Here is an 18,605-nt window from a genome sequence, read left to right as displayed (position 1 = left end):
TATCCAAAGCGACTTACAGTCATGCGTGCATACATTTTTTGTGTATGGGTGGTCCCGGGGATCGAACCCACTACCTTGGCGTTACAAGCGCCGTGCTCTACCAGTGCCTTCCTTCCTCTTAATTGAAATGCACTCCAGCCACTGTTGATGGACAGGTCAGGCATAGGGCTTTGGTGCCTTCTCTAAGATGCTAGCATTCATTTCATTGAGCGGATTTCATAGTTTGCACATGCGTATTGCCTTAACATTTTTTATGGATAAACAGTGCTTATTTGGGGTGTCTACATAGTTTGGTGCTGGCATCCCCTGAGTGTCAGCTCACGTTAACGAAGCTAGCTAGCTAGCTAGCAAAAACAATAACCTGACAAAATTGATATTATGCACCTCAAACAATTTTCCATTCATCCAAAAAGGATAGATGAATGGATTTAATTTACAAGTGGAGGTAGGCCTAAAGGCATTTTCCTTAGCAATTGGCAGGTCACTGTTGAATGAATGAGAAAAACTGGTACATTATACAAATGTATAAAACATGTGACTTGCTCCATCATTATCAGTTGCATGGACTACGACATATTTTACGCCCTATATACTGTAGAAAATATAAGATTTCTTATATTATAAAGCACCATGGTGTTCATATGTCACACACAACAGGGTCTCAAACCAACAACAGCAGGAATGCAGCCATTTGTGATTGAACATTATGACAACTGACTAAGCTAGGGAACTCACCTGCACCCTGTTTGAGCAGGTCTGCAGCAGTGCTGATGTTACTGGCAGTCGACTGCAGCGCCTGCATTTCTCCAATGGGATCTGCAACACAGGGATGTAAAAATGAGAGTTATTTTAATCAATATCTATACTCTGCCTCCATCTGGAGGACATTGCTAGAAATATTTCAACCTTGCCAGAAGTCAGTAATTCTATGCATTTTGTATCAGTGAAAAGTGCTACAAACATATAATGTCTATGTACTATTATGAGCATAAATTGTCTAGGGATTAGATTGTGAGTGTACTTAGCATCAGTGTTTATAAAACAGCTTATGTTTACTTAGGTGGGGACTGGTTCCCATTAAAATGACTCCAGCAGGCTAACTAATAATAGCCCATAATGTGAGTGACAGCAGACCTTTTTCTGGGATCCGTAGGGAACAGGGTAGGGAAATGGGGGTGATGGAGTGCTGGTACACCAATGCAGACAAACTCCCTGTGGAACAGAGACATTTAGGGCTCTATTCAATCAGTAACGCTGAATTGTTACGCGATAGAAATGGAAAGGTAATTTTCAAATGATCCGACATATGCAGCGTTTACTGTGAATGCAGTGTCTGCTAATGCGGGAACATTGCCTTTACATTTAAATATCGCTGTAAAGCTGAACTTCCGCGATACGGATTGAATAGAGCCCTTAGACTAAATTATCCATTGGGCACAACAACCATGGAACATAATATAGCTGTAAATGACTGAATGCCTAAATAACTGAATACTGAAAAAACAAACAAACAATATAGCCCAAAACTGAGAGTATACTATTCTTAATGAACATCTCACCAAAATGGGGCTCATTCTGACACCCTTTGATCTTCACTCCACGGGGTCCCGTCTCAATCAGGAAGTGTCGCACCAGCTGCTCTAATGGATTGGCTACCATGTGCGTGTTAGGGAGAGAACATGAAGAACACTATTAGCTAGCTGAAACTGAAGTGCTTTGTGTCGAGGAAATGTAGGGTGTTGAGATGAAGGCAAAGGCTCGGGAAGTTGTTGAGTCATATACCTTTGCTGCTGTTGTTGTTGACATTAGTGGGCGGGATGGCCACCTTCAGTGCCAGGCCATAGGCACCTTGGAAGGAGTTGCTGTCCCGGATAAGAAACACCCCTGGTTCTCTCTCCTTCAGCGCAGCTATGGCTACAGGCAAACAGAAAAAATACATTTAAAAAAAGTTTCATGCATATTGCATAACAGTCAGAGAGCTTTCTTTATGACGAGTTAAAAAGTAACAAGTTACCTTGGTCCCTGGAGATGCCAGGCTTGTACCAGAAGCGTGAGCTGTCCTGGACAAACTTAACACTGACTCTGCCTGCCATCTCCCCCTCCAGAGATAGAGTTCCTTCTCCTTGGCCTGCAGGGAGTGCCATCTCCCCCACCGTTGGAGAGAAGGTGACATGGTGCTGTGAGAGGGAGGGCCTCAGGGTACCCACCCCGCCGTTAGGTGACCCTGGCTGGGCAGGCTGCCGCCGTTTCTCTGGGAGTAGGGGCTGGGGGATGGTGACAGCAGTGTCGCCCGAGTATGGCACATGGGGGACAGATTGGGCACAGCAGCCGGTGGCAGAGGTGGGGAAGGTTGGGGTGTCATGTACCTCAGGGGCTGGAGAGTGCCCACTGGCGCTGCTTTCCATGCCAGGGTAGTGCTGCAGGGGTCCTGGGGGCTCAGTGCCCAGCATCAGCCTCCGGCCCAGGGTGGCGAAGCCGGGCACAGGAGGCTCTGAGGAGGGGGAGCCCTCCAGACTGCTGATGGGAGGCTGGGGGGAGGAATGGGCCGAAGTGGGGGTGGAGCTGGGTTTAGGGACCTCTGGGGTCAGCTCCCTGGGTGGACATGCTCCGTTCAGCTGGCCCTGGCCTGGACAGGGTCCTGGTGTGCCAGTTGCAGGGCTGGGGGGCTGGTGCTGGGCAAGAGGAGGCAGTGCAGCAGTCTCTGTAGGAAGGGTGGTCTCTTGACCAGTTGGGCTAGCTTTCTCAGGGGGGGTCTGAGTGGGTGATACAGGGAGGCAGTGGTTGCTGGGCTGGCTGGTTGTAGGTGAGTGTGGTTGTGTCGGTGTGGTGCAGTGGCTGTTGAGTTGGGTGGGGGAAGGTGTGGGTGTCACGGATGTAGACTGTGAGGGGTCAGGGATGTGTTGCTGGTTGAGCTGAGACACCTGAGCAACAGTACTATTGGGCCTATCCTGAGACTGGGCAGATTGAATGTCACTGTTGACTATGTCAGTTGATCGAACTTCATACTCTTGCACACCTAGACTGGGCCTGAAACAAACAGAAAGTCATATTAAAGAGGTATGCAATATATTCTTACATTACATTTTGAAATGTTTATTTAAGGAGATTGTCTGGTACTTCTGTATACTATTTAGCCAGTAGTTCTGAAAGTAGCGCTCGGGAGCTAAAAGTGGTCCCCGAAAATTGCTACTACGTCACATATGTGCAGATATGTGCACCACGTCATTGTTCTCTCGCTCGCTCTTCTGTGTGTGCATCTTGCTAGCTGTCACTCAAATGGCGAGGGGCTGAAGCTCATTGGCTAGAACTCTTAATTGCTAGGGGGCTGGCCCATGTGGGGGAAAATGTAGGGAAAATGGGGCAGCACAGCTTTGAGAAAAACAGTCGCTTTCAAACTAGGGATTTCGTGGCTAATTGAGGTAAGACAGTGATTATAGATTATACATGTATGAACTACACATTGACACATCCAGCCCAAAGTGGAAGATTTAAAAAATACTTAGTAGTTGCCAGAGCATGTCTTTAAACGACACACAAGACTGACATGTGACATGCAGATGTTAAAAAGAAGACAACACAACTGATACCTTTCTTGTGTGCGTAGAGGGCTGCTGGTATGAACAGGAGTGGGTGGCCCAGAGCGGTCAGAAGGCGTGGAACACGGTACATGGGCATCTCGATGCATCCTCTTGAAGGAACCTTGGGAGATGTGGTCCCTCCAACCCACATTCTCACTCATCCCCCTTCCATCTTATGGAAGACAGAGAAAATAGTGAATTATTTTATGTGACACCGAACGGTCAATTGACAAATTATTTCCTACATTGGTTTAAATGTAATTTCATGAAATGATCTTATAAAATGTTGTAGCTAATAAACCCATTTTGCATAGTGCCTGTTCAGTGGGGGTTGTCTCACCTGTCTGGCTGTCGGAGAGGTACTGCTGAGGGTGGGCTTCAGGGTGGTGGTCTGCTGGCCCTGTGGTGTGGCTGCAGGGGCCTGACAGGGTGGAGGGAGGGGGCAGAGGGGAGGTGGACTCAGACTGGTAGCCTGAGGCGTAGCCCCTGCTCTCAGAGGGGGAGGGCTGGTAGGGGGAGCAGGGGCAGGCCTGGTGGGGGGTCTGGTAGCCACTGCTGCTGCTACTGTACTTCAGGTCCAGGTGGGAGTGGGCGTGGGAGCGAGATGCCTCTGGGTACGCAGGGTGGCCGGACGGCAGGGGGTCAAAGGTGAAGGCAGGGAGCTCGTGTCCCTGGAGCCCGTAGGAAGACACTGTAGCCCTCCTGTGCCAATAGTCGGCCTCTCTCTCCCTCTCCCATTGGAGCTCCGCCTCCCTGTCCCAATGCAGTGACATCTCCCTGCCTCTTCTCAGTCCCACTGTCTCCCTCTCCCAGTGCATCTCTGCCCCTCGGGGCAGCTCAGACTCCCTCCCCCTCCTCAGCCCTGCTTCACGATGTTGCAGCTCTGCCTCTCTGTCCCAGTGGAAGCTCTCTCCTCGCTCCAGCCGCAGGCCTTGGAAGGCTGAGTCCTCCCTCCTGATGAGGCAGTCCCGGCAGGGGCAGCCAGGGGGCGGCAGGCCGTCCAGCAGCAGCATGTCGTGGTAGGGGCCGGAGGGCTTGGCGTGGTGAGGGTGGTGATGGGTGTGTGAGGGAGGTTGGTGGTACGGCCCATAGTCATCACTTCTACAGAGCAGGCGCCCGGGAGGAAGGGTGTGTGGGTGGGAGTGGGGGGTCAGCTCCTGGGATGGATAGGGGCACAGAGAGGGGTGACGAGAGGGTCCCTCAGAGCAGGAGCGGTGCAGGTAGTGTGGCGGGCCCTGCTGGCGGTCCCACACCAGGTCAGGGGGAGGCAGGGCCTGATGTGGATGAGAGTGGGGACTGTAGTGCTGGCACAGGTCCATGTGTGAGGGGACAGTGGCAGGGTTAGCCGAGGGCGGTGCCCCAGGATGGCCATTGGTGCCCGGGGCTCTGTCCAGGCAGTATCCGTTGGGAATGAGGTGGAGTCGGTCACAACCGGGCTCGGCACAGTGCTGGGAGTGGTAGCCCAGCCGGCAGGAACAGGAGCGGCCCAGCCTCAGGGTACTTGTACGCTCAGAGGGAGAGGAAGAGTCCCCGTCATCCAGGATGGCAGTCTCCCTCTCTCTGTCCCGGCTGTCCCTCTCCCCCTCGATGCCCCCCAGCAGGCGCTCCAGCTCCTCCTTCTCCTGGCGAGTGGGGGGCGGGGGCCCTCTGTGCTCTTCTGGACGCTCTGGGAGGGCCGACGAGTGGGCAGAGTGGCCGAAGTGGCTAGAGAGGCCGGAGTGAGTGAGAGAGTCAGAGCTAGGGGAGAGGAGCTGGTTCTGACTCGGCCTCTCCTCGCTGGTGCCTGCTGGACTCCCATTGGTGGAGGTCAGGGAGCCTGAACCTGGGCCTGAACGACGCTTCTTTATCTGGGCGTACAGACTGCCATCCACTGGACCCCTGGTGTGGGCTATGTCTGAGAGAGAGAGAGAGAGAGAGAGAGAGAGTAGAGATTTAACCTTCAGAGTACAGTATCAACAGTATAGCCTTAAAGTAATTGCCCAGTGTTTCCAGATTTCTATGAAATATGACCTATAATTATTTACAATATAAGCAAAATATTTTTATTTCCAAATAGTTTAAATTAAGTATCTTAAAGATCAGCTGTGTTGGAATGGTGTGGGCGTACCCCAACAACAGAATGGTGTGGGCGTATACCGGTCATAAAAAATATACACGCAAGTAGACCGCTGATTGGCCAGCTCATCCTCTAGACCACTGATTGGCCAGCTCATCCTCCTCAGGGAGATGGCATCATATTCTATGAGGAAACAGCAAGCCTTTTTTAAACGGTCTGTTTGAGCACAGTTCAATTTTATTGACCAGATACTCCATTGGCTGTCTAACAATAAAAATAAATGTCTTCAAAAATGGAAGGCAGTCAGGAGGAGGCAATGTTAAGGTGGGACCATTCTAGCCAATGAGAGGGCAGATACGCATGTGACCAACCATAACAGTCCTTGCTATCCGGGATCGTTGGGATGTCCCTACCCCCCATTGAAGTTGACATTTAAAATGGTTAAGGTACCAGTTAAGGTTAGGGTTTAGGGTCATCCCAAGGATTCCATATAGCACTAAAAGTTGTTGTTTTTTGTTGCCGGGATGCCCTACTTACATCAGTACACTCGTAACTACCTAAGCATTACAAAACGTATATTAGATCAAATAAACCTCACGTAGCAAATAAGCTATACAATTATTTTGGGACCAAATTCGACACTCTCATTGACCTTTTGCTTAGTGAGCAAAACATTTTTAAATGCCACCTGCTGGAGAAGACAGATTTTGGGCCAAGTTATCCCTCCCACTTTGACTCTTCCTCTCTGGTTTGAGATACAAGTTTGAGGTGGGGTTTTTGAGTGTTTTCCCACCCCTCAAATGTATGCTTTGGCCACCAATATGAGTATAGGATGAGTCAACAAAATTATTTGGATATGAGTTAATAAAATATGAACTTTTAAAAGTGATATTTTCCACTGGGCAGTTACTTTAAGCTGTATGATTGAGATAGGGCCCATCAGAAATTCAGGGAGGCTTTCTATACCTTCTAGACTGTCCTGGTAGCGCTGGTTGAAGTTCTCATAGGAGTCCCAGCGCACCACAGGGTCAGCTGTGTTGTAGTCCACTGTGACAGCAGGGTCATTCCTCTGGTACTCACGCCCTGAGGGGATAGTGCATATGATTAAACATATGATTAAGCACAAGCACATTCATACAAACTTGGTATTGTATTCACTGGTACTGTTAAGATTGTAAGTTCTCCTGAAATGAGAGAGCTGAAGAAGAGACACATAGTAAGAACAAACCTTTGATCTTCTCTGGTCCAGAGGAAAAGACAAACTCTACAGTTGCATCAGAGGGGAATCGTTCATCTGAGAAAAGAAATGACCACATCTATCGGGTGCGTTTTCATGTTTTCCTTTAGAGTGGCTTGGTTGGTTCAATTGGGCTAATTACTGCCACATAATCCCCTGGTGCTTTTTCAGTACAGGCCACAACTTTTCAGCTGGAAGTAATTTAACAGAAAGTTAAAACAGGGGAATTAGGAAATTAGTGTGTTCAGTATACAATTAAGTAATGAACCCTGAGGGATTCATTTTAACACATCGGTTCCATATAGTAATTTCCACTTCTCTTAACCACCATATTGAACCAACAAGCTTTATTGTTCCACACTGGCTTAACCATTACTGTCAAGCAGGCCTTGTATTGATGATAAACCCTTTCCATACATGTCTCAAGAGGAGCCTTTCTCTGCCCTCTCCCCAGACCCTCCCATCCATACCAGTACAGGCCTCATCCAGCTCCCCCTTGCCGAACCACAGCTGTGCCCCGTGGATGGTACAGGTGTGGAACTGCAGTCTGAACACTGTGTCTCTCTCTGCACTCTGGGCCCGTCTGTGGTAACACTTCACCTGCAAGGGGAGACAGAGAGGTGGGGAGGGAGCAGAACAACAGATGAGATGGAGGAGAAGAGAATCATGCTACTTTCTGAACAGGCATTGGCAAGGCAGTGACTTAACTCAGACTGTCTGTCTGACTCAGATTTACCATGATGTCTCCCTTCAGCAGCAATGCAGGCTCAATGGTCACACACAGTCTTCTGCCCCCGGAACCCTGCAAGTCACTGTGGACAACACACAACATATGAATACAAACAGATAGGGAAAAGTAAAGGCACATCCTGTCCAGTATGTTAGATATATGGCTTTTCTGTCTGTGGTGTTGGTTAATAATACTGTAGGACATAAAGTGATGCAGACTCACTATATCCCTGAGGTGTAGACCAGCTGCATGGACTGGTAGATCTTCAGGAAGGGGAAGTAACCTGGGCAACGATAAAGAGAGGCGGTGTTCAGCGTTACACAGTGGAATGTGTTGACTGTCTCTCCCCATGTCCTTTGTCATACGATTAAAGATAAACAGGCCAGTGTGTGGGTGGAGGGTGAATTTGACCATGTGAAAACACTGCTGACATTCACAGGGCCATATCTCAGAGCCTTGTGCAGAGACATGCACTTATAGACACACACACACACCTGGCGCACGCACACATACATGCACGCACACACAACAGTCTCCTGTAAACACAGACTCAAGACCGACTCAGTTCCCTGAGGTAGGTGCATGAATGGTCTTATCTGAGGATGGGAATAACCAAGTGTCAGTCAGGGGGAACAAGTGTGTAGTGCCCTCGCATGGCCTCACCTCCTTCACCCTGGAAGTTAGGGAGTGTGGGGATGAGGACCTGGTGGAGGAACAGCGGGCTGCTGTTCATCTTGATTGCCCCAGAGAGGAGCCCCCCAAAGTAGTAGATATACCTGAGGGGGGGGGGGGGGGGGGGGGGGGGGGTAGTTAGCCTACATCACTTAAGACAAAAAAATTAAAACATGGGGCTTGTTTGTTGGTTAGTGATATAGACAAAAATGTCTGTAGGTGGTCCTTACCTGTTTTGGGATGGTTGGAGGGAGGACGAGACCTTATCCTCACAGAACTTCCTCATGGCCAGTGTGCTAAGGGCCTGGTCTGCCCTGCTCAAACACACAAACACAGAATTAAAGCGACACACTGCACAAGAAGAATACACACTTCATAGAGAGTATTATACAAAATGTACATAACATTCCCATTATGGGCTTAAGACCAGGCTCTCTAAGAGCCAGAAGTACATGAATGCAGCTGGCTTGAGCCAAAGAATAAGCCAGTTTCCATTACTACAGCCTTAAACCATGCTCTGCGTGGAAACTGTGGCTTTGGATGCAGGACAGGACACTCACCCTGCAGAGATCTTGCTGTAATGCATGTAGGCTGCAATAATCACTCCTGTCTTGCCCTTGTTGCCCTGGAAGAGGAAGATCCGTGCCATCAGGACATAAAATACCAACTGTTTTTAGCCTAAGGCATGAGGCATTAAATTGATTATTACTTTTGTAAAGATATATGGACATCACTACCCTTATAAGAACATTCTGACCACCGAACTTCACAGCGATTTCAACACTTCACAGTGAAAAGATACAAAGATGAGATTACATATTGCCCTTAAATATATCAAAGAGCTTCTGTAAAGTGAGTGCAAGTCATCTGGGTAAACCCAGCAGTCTGTTTTTTTTGTGTTTTCTTTAAAAGCCACTAAAACAACAGAACAACCATTTAAAACCCAGTCAAAAGTAGATCGAACCCTGACCTTGCAGTGCAGGACTACCACATGCTGGGGGTCGGAGGTCAGCCAGGTCTCCATGGCCTTACACATGGCACAGATCTTGTCCAGGGGAGGGGCATGGAGGTCAGGCCAGCCGAAGTCATGGACCTTGACGTCATGGGAAAATAGTGAGGAAGATAGAAAAAGTATGTTATATAATTAGTCAGAGAAAGTGGAACTGATACAGAATTGATACAGAAAATTAAAAAAGTTATACCTTTGGATTCATGCGGGTGATGTCATGGCGTCGTTCAGAGAGGTTGAAGAGCTGAAAGCCAAATTCATATTCGAGATGAATGATGTGTGTACGCAACAACCAGCCTAGCAAGCTTCACATATAAAAGCACATATTAGTATTTAGTATTTTATTAAGATCCCCATTAGCTGCTGCCAAGGCAGCCGCTACTCTTTATTGGGTCCAAACAACACATCACAACAAAACAATAGTCTACATCATAAATAAAACAATACATCACACAAGACATTGTGCACTTTACAAGTTGACACTTCTCCACCATTACACATCTACAATATAAAATGCACAATATTACAACAATACAATATTAAAATGTGTGTGAGTGTGTGTCTCTTCACAGTCTGTGTTGTGCCGTGAGGTGTTGTTTTATCTGTTTATTTTAAATCGGATTTTACTGCTAGCTTGAGTTACCTGATGCGGAAGAGAGTTCCATGTAGTCATGGCTCTATGTAGTACTGTGCGTTTCCCAGCTTCAGTTCTGGACAGTGAAGAGACCCCTGGTGGCATGTCTTGTGGGGTATGTATGGGTGTCTGAGCTGTGTTAGCTGTTTGAACAGCCAGTTCAGTGCTTTCAACACGTCAATACCTCTCACAAAGAGAAGTTGTGATGCAGTCAATCTCTCCTCTACTTTGAGTCAGGAGAGATTGACATGCATGTTCATGATATTAGCCCTCCGTGTACATTTAAGGGCCAGCTATGCTGCTCTATTCTGGGCCAACTGTAATATGCCTATGTCCTTCTTTGCAGCACTTGACCATATAACTGGGCAATAGTCCAGGTATGATAAAACTAGGGCCTGTAGAACTTGTTTGGTTGATTGCGATGCCAAGAAAGCAAAGCAGCGCTTTATCACTGACATACCTCTCCCCATCTTATCAACCGTTGCATCAATATGTTTTGACCATGTCAGTTTACAATCTAGGGTTAAACTAAGCAGTTTAGTCTTCTCAACGTGTTCAATTTTTCATAACAAGATTTAGATGAGGTTTAGGGTTTAACAAGTGATTTGTCCCAAATACCATGCTTTTAGTTTTTGATATATTTAGGACTAGCTTATTACTAGCCACTCATTCTAAAACTGACTGCAGCTCTTTGTTAAGGGTTGCAGTGATTTCACTTGCTGTGGTAGCTGATGTGTATAATGTTGAGTCATCAGCGTACATAAACACACAGGCTTTACTCAAGGCTAGTGGTAGGTCATTAGTAAAAATAGAAAACAGTAAAGGACCAAGACAGCTGCCTTGAGGTATACCACACTCTACCTGGTTTACGTTAGAGAGGCTTCCATTAAAGAAAACCCTCTGTGTTCTGTCAGACAGGTAGCTCTCAATCCACGATATGGCAGAGGATGTAAAGCCATAACACATACAGTGGGGAGAACAAGTATTTGATACACTGCCGATTTTGCAGGTTTTCCTACTTACAAAACTTTGTATGATTTTTAAGTAATTGATTTGCATTTTATTGCATGACATAAGTATTTGATCACCTACCAACCAGTAAGAATTCCGGCTCTCACAGACCTGTTAGTTTTTCTTTAAGAAGCCCTCCTGTTCTCCACTCACTACCTGTATTAACGGCACCTGTTTGAACTCGTTACCTGTATAAAAGACACCTGTCCACACACTCAATCATACAGACTCCAACCTCTCCACAATGGCCAAGACCAGAGAGCTGTGTAAGGACATCAGGGTTAAAATTGTAGACCTGCACAAGGCTGGGATGGGCTACAGGACAATAGGCAAGCAGCTTGGTGAGAAGGCAACAACTGTTGGCGCAATTATTCGAAAATTGAAGAAGTTCAAGATGACGGTCAATCACCCTCGATCTGGGGCTCCATGCAAGATCTCACCTCGTGGGGCATCAATGATCATGAGGAAGGTGAGGGATCAGCCCATAACTACACGGCAGGACCTGGTCAATGACCTGAAGAGAGCTGGGACTACAGTCTCAAAGAAAACCATTAGTAACACACTACGCCGTCATGGATAAAAAATCCTGCAGCGCACGCAAGGTCCCCCTGCTCAAGCCAGCGCATGTCCAGGCCTGTCTGAAGTTTGCCAATGACCATCTGGATGATCCAGAGGAGGAATGGGAGAAGGTCATGTGGTCTGATGAGACAAAAATAGAGCTTTTTGGTCTAAACTCCACTCGCCGTGTTTGGAGGAAGAAGAAGGATGAGTACAACCCCAAGAACACCATCCCAACCGTGAAGCATGGAGGTGGAAACATCATTCTTTGGGGATGCTTTTCTGCAAAGGGGACAGGACGACTGCACCGTATTGAGGGGAGGATGGATGGCCAGATCTTGGCCAACAACCTCCTTCCCTCAGTAAGAGCATTGAAGATGGGTCGTGGCTGGGTCTTCCAGCATGACAATGACCCGAAACACACAGCCAGGGCAACTGGTGCAGTGTGTGCAAACCTGGTCAAGACCTACAGGAAACATATGATCTCTGTAATTGCAAACAAAGGTTTCTGTACCAAATATTAAGTTCTGTTTTTCTGATGTATCAAATACTTATGTCATGCAATAAAATGCAAATTAATTACTTAAAAATCATACAATGTGATTTTCTGGATTTTTGTTTTAGATTCCGTCTATCACAGTTGAAGTGTACCTATGATTTGTAAGTAGGAAAACCTGCAAAATCGGCAGTGTATCAAATACTTGTTCTCCCCACTGTACATATTTTCAGCAGCAGATTATGATCGATAATGTCAACAGCTCCCACAATCTTTTTATTATCAATTTCTTTCAGCCAATCATCAGTAATTTGTGTCAGTGCTGTACATGTTGAGTGCCCTTCCCTATAAGCATGCTGAAAGTCTGTTGTTAATTTGTTTACTGTGAAATAGCATTGTATCTGGTCAAACACCATTTTTTGTGAAAGTTCACTAAGGGTCGGTAGCAGGCTGATTGGTCTGCTGTTTGAGCCAGTAAAGGGTGCTTTGTTATTCTTGAGTAGCGGAATGACTTTTGCTTCCCTCCAGGCCTGAGGGCACACACTTTCCTGTAGGCTTAGATATGGCAAATAGGAGTGGCAATATAGTCTGCTACCATTCTCAGTAATTTTCCATCCAAGTTGTCAGTACCAGGTGGTTTGTCATTATTGATAGACAGCAATAATGTTTTCACCTTTTCCACACTCACTAAAGAATTCAGAATTATGTTGCTTGTCTTTCATTATTTGGTCAGTTATGCATGGATATGAATGTTCAGAGTTTTTTGTTGGCATGTCATGCCTAAGTCTGCTAATCTTGCCAATGAAAAAGTAATTAAAGTAGTTGGCAGTATCAGAGGGTTTTGTGATAAATGAGCCATCTGATTCAGTGGATGGAGCGGAGGTCGCCTTTTTGGCCAAAATGTGATTTAAGGTTCTCCAAAGCTTTTTTCTGTCATCCTTTATATAATTTATCTTTGTTTTGTAGTACAGTTTCTTCTTCTTTTTGTTTAGTTTAGTCACATGATTTCTCAATTTACAGTAGGTTAACCTTTCGGCTGTGCAGCCAGACATTTTTGCATTTCATTTTGCCTCGTCGCTCTCAACCATACAGTTTCTGAATACCTCACCAATCCACAGGGATTTAGCAGTTTGAACAGTCAGTTTCTTAATGGGTGCATGCTTATCAGTAACTGGAAGAAGCAATTTCATAAATATGTCAAGTGCGGTGTCTGGTTGCTCCTCATTACTCACAACAGACCAGCAAATATTTTTTAAATCTTCAACATAGGAATCACTAGCAAACCTCTTGTATGATCTCTTATACACTATTTTAGGCCCAGCCTTTGGAACCTTTTTCTAGATATGGCCACTATATTATGATCACTACATCCGATGCGTGTGGATACTGCTTTAAAGCAGATTTCTGCAGCATTAGTAGCCTCTTCACTCCGAGAGAACTGTACACTACACATATCTCCCGTCACTGAAGGCAACATCCCGTACCCCGAAAACATATTTACCAGCCCTCTGGTTTACCTATTTCCGATAAACTTTTCCCGGCACCGAAGGCAAATCTATAATCCGGAATGACTTACCAGTCGTTTCGGGCTATACAAGGTGTAAAAATAAACACTATTTTTTATTTATCCCAAAGCTTACTCCCTAGTCCCCATACTCCGTAATGCTACCGCGTGATCCAAGATGGCAGCGCACCTTTAGGGAGATATGGTGTGAATTCGGCTAACTATGGAAAAGTTTTATTTAAACGCTTATTTTCACACATTGTATAGTCCGAAACAACTGGTAAGGCATTCCGGATTATAGATTTGCTTTCGGTGACGGGAAAGGTTTATCGTAAATAATTAACCAGAAGGCTTGTAAATATATTTTCGGGTACGGGATTTCGCCTTCAGCGACGGGAGATCAATGTGTAACGATACAGGTCTCCCGGAGTGAAGAGGCTACAGCATTAGTAAAGATATGATCAATACACGTGGATGATTTCATTCCTGTGCTGTTTGTAAATACCCTGGTAGGTTGACTGATAAACTGAACCAGATTGCAGGCCCTGGTTACAGTTTGAAGCTTCTTGTTGAGTGGACAGCTTCATGAAAACCAGTCAATATTTAGGTCACCCAGAAAATATACCTCTCTGTTGATATCACATACACAATCAAACATTTCACACATATAATCCAAATACTGACTGTTAGCACTAGGTACTCTATAGGAACTTCCCACAAGGACAGGCTTTAGGTGAGGCAGGTGAATCTGTAGCCATATTACTTCAACAGCATTTGACATGAGATCCTCTCTATCCTCTCACCAACCAGTCGATCTGCAAATATTTCTGTAAAAAGCCCAACGATAAAGACTTGCATTCCTATTTTTTTATTAGTTTTGCGCTGTTGGCGGTAGGTGCAGTTGATTCAGCTGCCCTGCACGCCGGGTAGTCGAAGTGTTAACCATGACTAGAGAGAGACTGTCAAAAAATACAGCAAAGAGCTGCTGTTTTTATGAGTGAGTTCATGTATCGATAGACTTGCGTTGTTATTAACGGCTTGTTTCTTTCTAATATCGAGGAGTATTTCACGTTCTTTGGTCATACGAGTAACAACATGAATTGGTACATGAGTCTCTCTCTCTCTCCCTCTCTCTCTCTCTAGGATAATATGTGTGTTATGTTAGATAAGGTCTCTGATGCTAAGAGAGAAATGTATTTTCTTGTGACCTGAACATTGAGTGGTTATCATCTAGTTGTCCTCTCAAGAGGAAGCTTCTTACTCTGACTAATGCCTGTAACATGACCCATGTTATCGCTCAACCAACTAGTGTTGGATCTGTGACATCCACTTGTATTGATCATATATTCACTAATGCTGCAGTAATTTGCTCCAAAGCAATATCAGTTCCCATTGGCTATAGTGACCATAACATTGTGGCAATAACAAGGAAAGCCAAAGTACCAAAGGCAGGGCCTAAAGTTATTTGTAAGAGATCATACAAAATGTTTTTTTGTCAAAGATGTTGGTCTGATGTGTATAAGGAGGAGAATCCAGATGCAGCACTTGGAGTTTTTGTAAAATTATTGTTGCAAAATGTTGACAAACATGCACCTGTTAAGAAACTAACTGTTGGAGCCCCCAGGATCGACGATGAATTGAAAAATTGTATGGTTCAAAGAAATGATGCAAAAAAGGTGGCAAACAAGTCAGGCTGATAAGCTGATTGGTTGACATACTGTCAATTGATACATTTTGTGACTAAACGTAACATTTTTTTATAAATAAATGATATTACCTAAACAAGATAAATTACATAAAAGCAATAGAAAATACTTACCACCAGGTATAGCCAACCTAGATGGGAAACTATTGAGAATGGTAGTAGACTGTATTGCCACCCCTATTTGCCATGTATTTAACCAAAGCCTAAAGGAGTGTGTGTGTCCACAGGCAAGGAAGGAAGCTAAAGTAATTCCACTACCTAAAAATAGAAAAGCACCCTTTGCTGGCTCTAACAGATTACCAATCAGTTTGCTGCCTGTTGTTAGTAAACTGATGGAGAACATTGTGTTTGAACAAATACAATGCAATTTTTCAAAGAACAAGTTAACTACTGACTTTCAGCATGCATATAAGGAAGGGCATTCAATTTGTACTGCACTGACTCAGATGACAGATGATTGGCTAAAATAAATGGATAATAAGATGATAGTTGGAGCTGTATTGTTAGATTTCAGTGCAGCCTTTGATGTTATTGATCATAATTTGTTATTGAAAAAACTCACTTGTTATGCCTTTACATCACCTGCCATCACATGGTTGGGGAGTTACTTATCCAAGAGTGTTCTTCAATGGAAGCTTCTCTAACATCAGATATGTACAGTGCGGTATCCCTCAGGGCAGTTGCCTTGGGCCGTTACTCTTCTCTATTTTTACAAATGATTTGCCACTTGTCTTACAAGCAGCTAAAATGACTATGTATGCTGATGATTGCACACTCTACACATCAGCACCTACAGCCAGTGAGCTCACTGAAACTCTTAGCAAGGAGTTACAGTCAGTGCCAGAATGGGTAATTAACAATTAACTGGTCTGAAATACATCTAAAATCAACAGTATTGTATTTGGTTCAAAGCATTCTCTAAACCTCAACTGGAGAAAGGGTGCGACCATTGAACAAGTTGAAGAAGCTGAACTCCTAGGAGTAACATTGGATGGTCAGTTATCATGGTCAAGTCATATTGACCAAGTTGTTGTGAAGATGGGGAGAGGTATGTCCCCAAATATCGACTGTACTAGTTGTTCTGATCTTGTCCCATCTTGATTACTGTCCGGTAATATGGTCAGGTGCAGCAAAGAAAGACCTAGCAAAGCTGCAGCTGGCTCAAAACAAAGCAGCACGCCTTGCACTGCACATACAGAACTAACATCAACAACATGCATGATAGTCTTCCATGGTTGAGGATTGAGGAGAAATTGATTACTTCTCTTCTAGTCTTTTTAACAAACATTTGTTGAAAATGCCTAACCACTATAATCTATTTGCATACACTTCAAACAGACATACATACTCCACCAGACATGCCACTATGGGTTTCTTCACTGTACCCAAACCAAAAACAGATTTAATGCGTAATTCAGTTATGTATAGAGCCATGCCATCATGGACTGCTCAGCCACCAGAGGTTACTCAGGCAAAAAGCAAGTTTAGCTTTAAAAAACAGAATAAAGAATCTCGTATCACAGCGCCTCTCCTCTTTCTAAAGATCGAATTTAACTGTACTGTATATAAGGATATGAATATGTGTATATGAATAGTGTGTAAATAGTACTTTGTTGTCTCTTGATGTCTTTCCAATATATAACTATTATTTTTATTTTGAATTGAATGTCCTTGTCTATACCTGTTCTGTATTTTGTCATGTCATTTATTTGTACGTTTTATGTTGTGCAGTAGCTACTGGGGATGCTAATGAACCAAACTAAACTCTCCCTCCCTCCGCTGACTGACCATCAGATGCAGCACCATCAGTCCAGTAAAATAAAATAACTGCAAATTATTTAAATGTATGCCTCACAAGTAATACAACAAATGATATATTACCATTCTGATCATAGATCATTTAAAAATGGTCTGAGAAGAACAACATATGCAGTGATAATGTATTGAGCCTATAGCCTACTGCACACACCTCCTTGCTACTGTTTTTAATAGGTTAATGTTGCATAGGCTTACATCTTTTAAGTCATGTAAAAAAAAAAAATAATCTGAGCGCTAGATCTCGGCCTCCATTTTGATTCAGAAAGTGATCTAGGCTCAGAAGAGGTTGGTGACCACTGCTTTACAGGAATATGATTCTGAATATACAAAGCAACACCTCCCCCATTGGCATTCCTGTCTCTTTTATAGATGTTATAACCATGTTTTGCTACCACTGTATCATCAAAGGAATTATCTAAGTTAGTTTCCGAGATAGCCAGTATATGAATGTTATCTGATGTTAGTTAGTTAGCGATTTCATGAACCTTGTTTCTCAGGCTACATATGTTAATGTAGGCTATTTTTAACCTTTTTCTGGGTTGCTTTTCTGGGTTGCTATAAAAACACATATGATAGCATCACTGAGTGTATGGCTACGTTCCAAAATCCATACCAGCACACCACTTAGAATGCATGCCCAATGCATTCCTTCATTTGGAGTGGTATTATAGTAGTGTAGATATTTGAACCTAGCCCATGTCTACAGTAGCAGGATATACTGTACTCACCAGAAACTTGTCCTGGTGCTTGGACTTGAGCATGGCGGTCACCTCCTTGAGGTTGAGACGGTAGCGCTGCTCGTCCAGCAGAGGGGGGAAGAACACGGAGATGATCCTCTCTGTGATATATGTCAGGTCAAAGTCATAGTGGCCCTCCATGACTCTTTCCATCACACGGTCCACACTGAAACTCCTGACCAGAGGGAGAACGCAAGGGTTTATGCAGTGGTCTACAGATTGATGTTATGTTACTGCTTTGAGCTCTAAAACAACAACACTGAAACCTTTCATTTTCAGCCTCCCTTAAATTAACTCAGCGTTTCCCAATCTAGGAGGAAGTGCAGTTGGATAATGAGAGGAGCTGTAGAATGACAGAGATAAAGAGAGGGAATGAAGGAGGAGTGAAAACAGAAAAAGGGAGAGACTGGGAAAGAGAAGAGAATGAAGAGGAGGAGATAGGATTCAGTGTGAAATCCTCCTCTTAATCATCCAGTACCTTTCCTTCCTCCTCCTCCTCTTCCTCCTCCTCCTCCTCCTCCTCCAGAGAGAGAGAGCGGATATGTGAAATAATGAATTGAATTAGGTTATCATAGAGAGCTGTGTTACCTGGGGAGGGTGGTCCTCTGTTTGGTGTAAGTCAGAGACTTTGTGGAGCCCTGAAGACAGAGATAAATTAAATTAGCACCATTTCTGACACTGATGAGAAGAACAGTGGAGGGGAAGTGAGAAAAGTGTGTCTGGAAAAGTCCTCTTACCAGGTGTTGGATGTGTCTGGATGGAGCTGTCCCTCTGCGCTGCTGTGGGCAACAAGGGGAGACATACGGTAATTCAACAAACAGGCTTCCTTCCTGAAGGCCCACCTATACTACTTCTTGTAG

At 44.8% G+C, this 18,605-nt stretch overlaps 1 protein-coding gene across 4 annotated transcripts in view; it reads right to left on the bottom strand.

Moving 5' to 3' along the window:
- Positions 1-18,605, bottom strand: part of LOC311149342 (tensin-2-like) — a 49,421-nt gene that overhangs the window by 9,197 nt on the left and 21,619 nt on the right. For all 4 annotated transcript variants that reach the window (XM_084186509.1, XM_084186510.1, XM_084186511.1 and 1 more), the window contains exons 5-24: positions 18,483-18,524; positions 18,334-18,383; positions 17,737-17,920; positions 9,476-9,526; positions 9,244-9,366; positions 8,834-8,898; positions 8,504-8,587; positions 8,265-8,377; positions 7,824-7,884; positions 7,608-7,683; positions 7,342-7,471; positions 6,863-6,928; positions 6,601-6,717; positions 3,919-5,472; positions 3,588-3,750; positions 2,015-3,027; positions 1,783-1,914; positions 1,560-1,652; positions 1,135-1,212; positions 736-816 (exon numbers count right to left, since the gene is read on the bottom strand). In XM_084186509.1, coding sequence (XP_084042635.1) covers positions 736-816; positions 1,135-1,212; positions 1,560-1,652; positions 1,783-1,914; positions 2,015-3,027; positions 3,588-3,750; positions 3,919-5,472; positions 6,601-6,717; positions 6,863-6,928; positions 7,342-7,471; positions 7,608-7,683; positions 7,824-7,884; positions 8,265-8,377; positions 8,504-8,587; positions 8,834-8,898; positions 9,244-9,366; positions 9,476-9,526; positions 17,737-17,920; positions 18,334-18,383; positions 18,483-18,524 — 4,276 coding nt within the window. The remainder of the gene's footprint in view (positions 1-735; positions 817-1,134; positions 1,213-1,559; positions 1,653-1,782; positions 1,915-2,014; positions 3,028-3,587; positions 3,751-3,918; positions 5,473-6,600; positions 6,718-6,862; positions 6,929-7,341; positions 7,472-7,607; positions 7,684-7,823; positions 7,885-8,264; positions 8,378-8,503; positions 8,588-8,833; positions 8,899-9,243; positions 9,367-9,475; positions 9,527-17,736; positions 17,921-18,333; positions 18,384-18,482; positions 18,525-18,605) is intronic.

The sequence above is a fragment of the Coregonus lavaretus genome (genome assembly GCF_964263955.1).
Source record: "Coregonus lavaretus genome assembly, chromosome: 22".
In the NCBI taxonomy this organism is placed as follows: Eukaryota; Metazoa; Chordata; class Actinopteri; order Salmoniformes; family Salmonidae; genus Coregonus; species Coregonus lavaretus.
The sequence above is the reverse complement of the archived record's forward strand: the minus strand, read 5'-3'. Positions and strand labels throughout refer to the sequence as shown.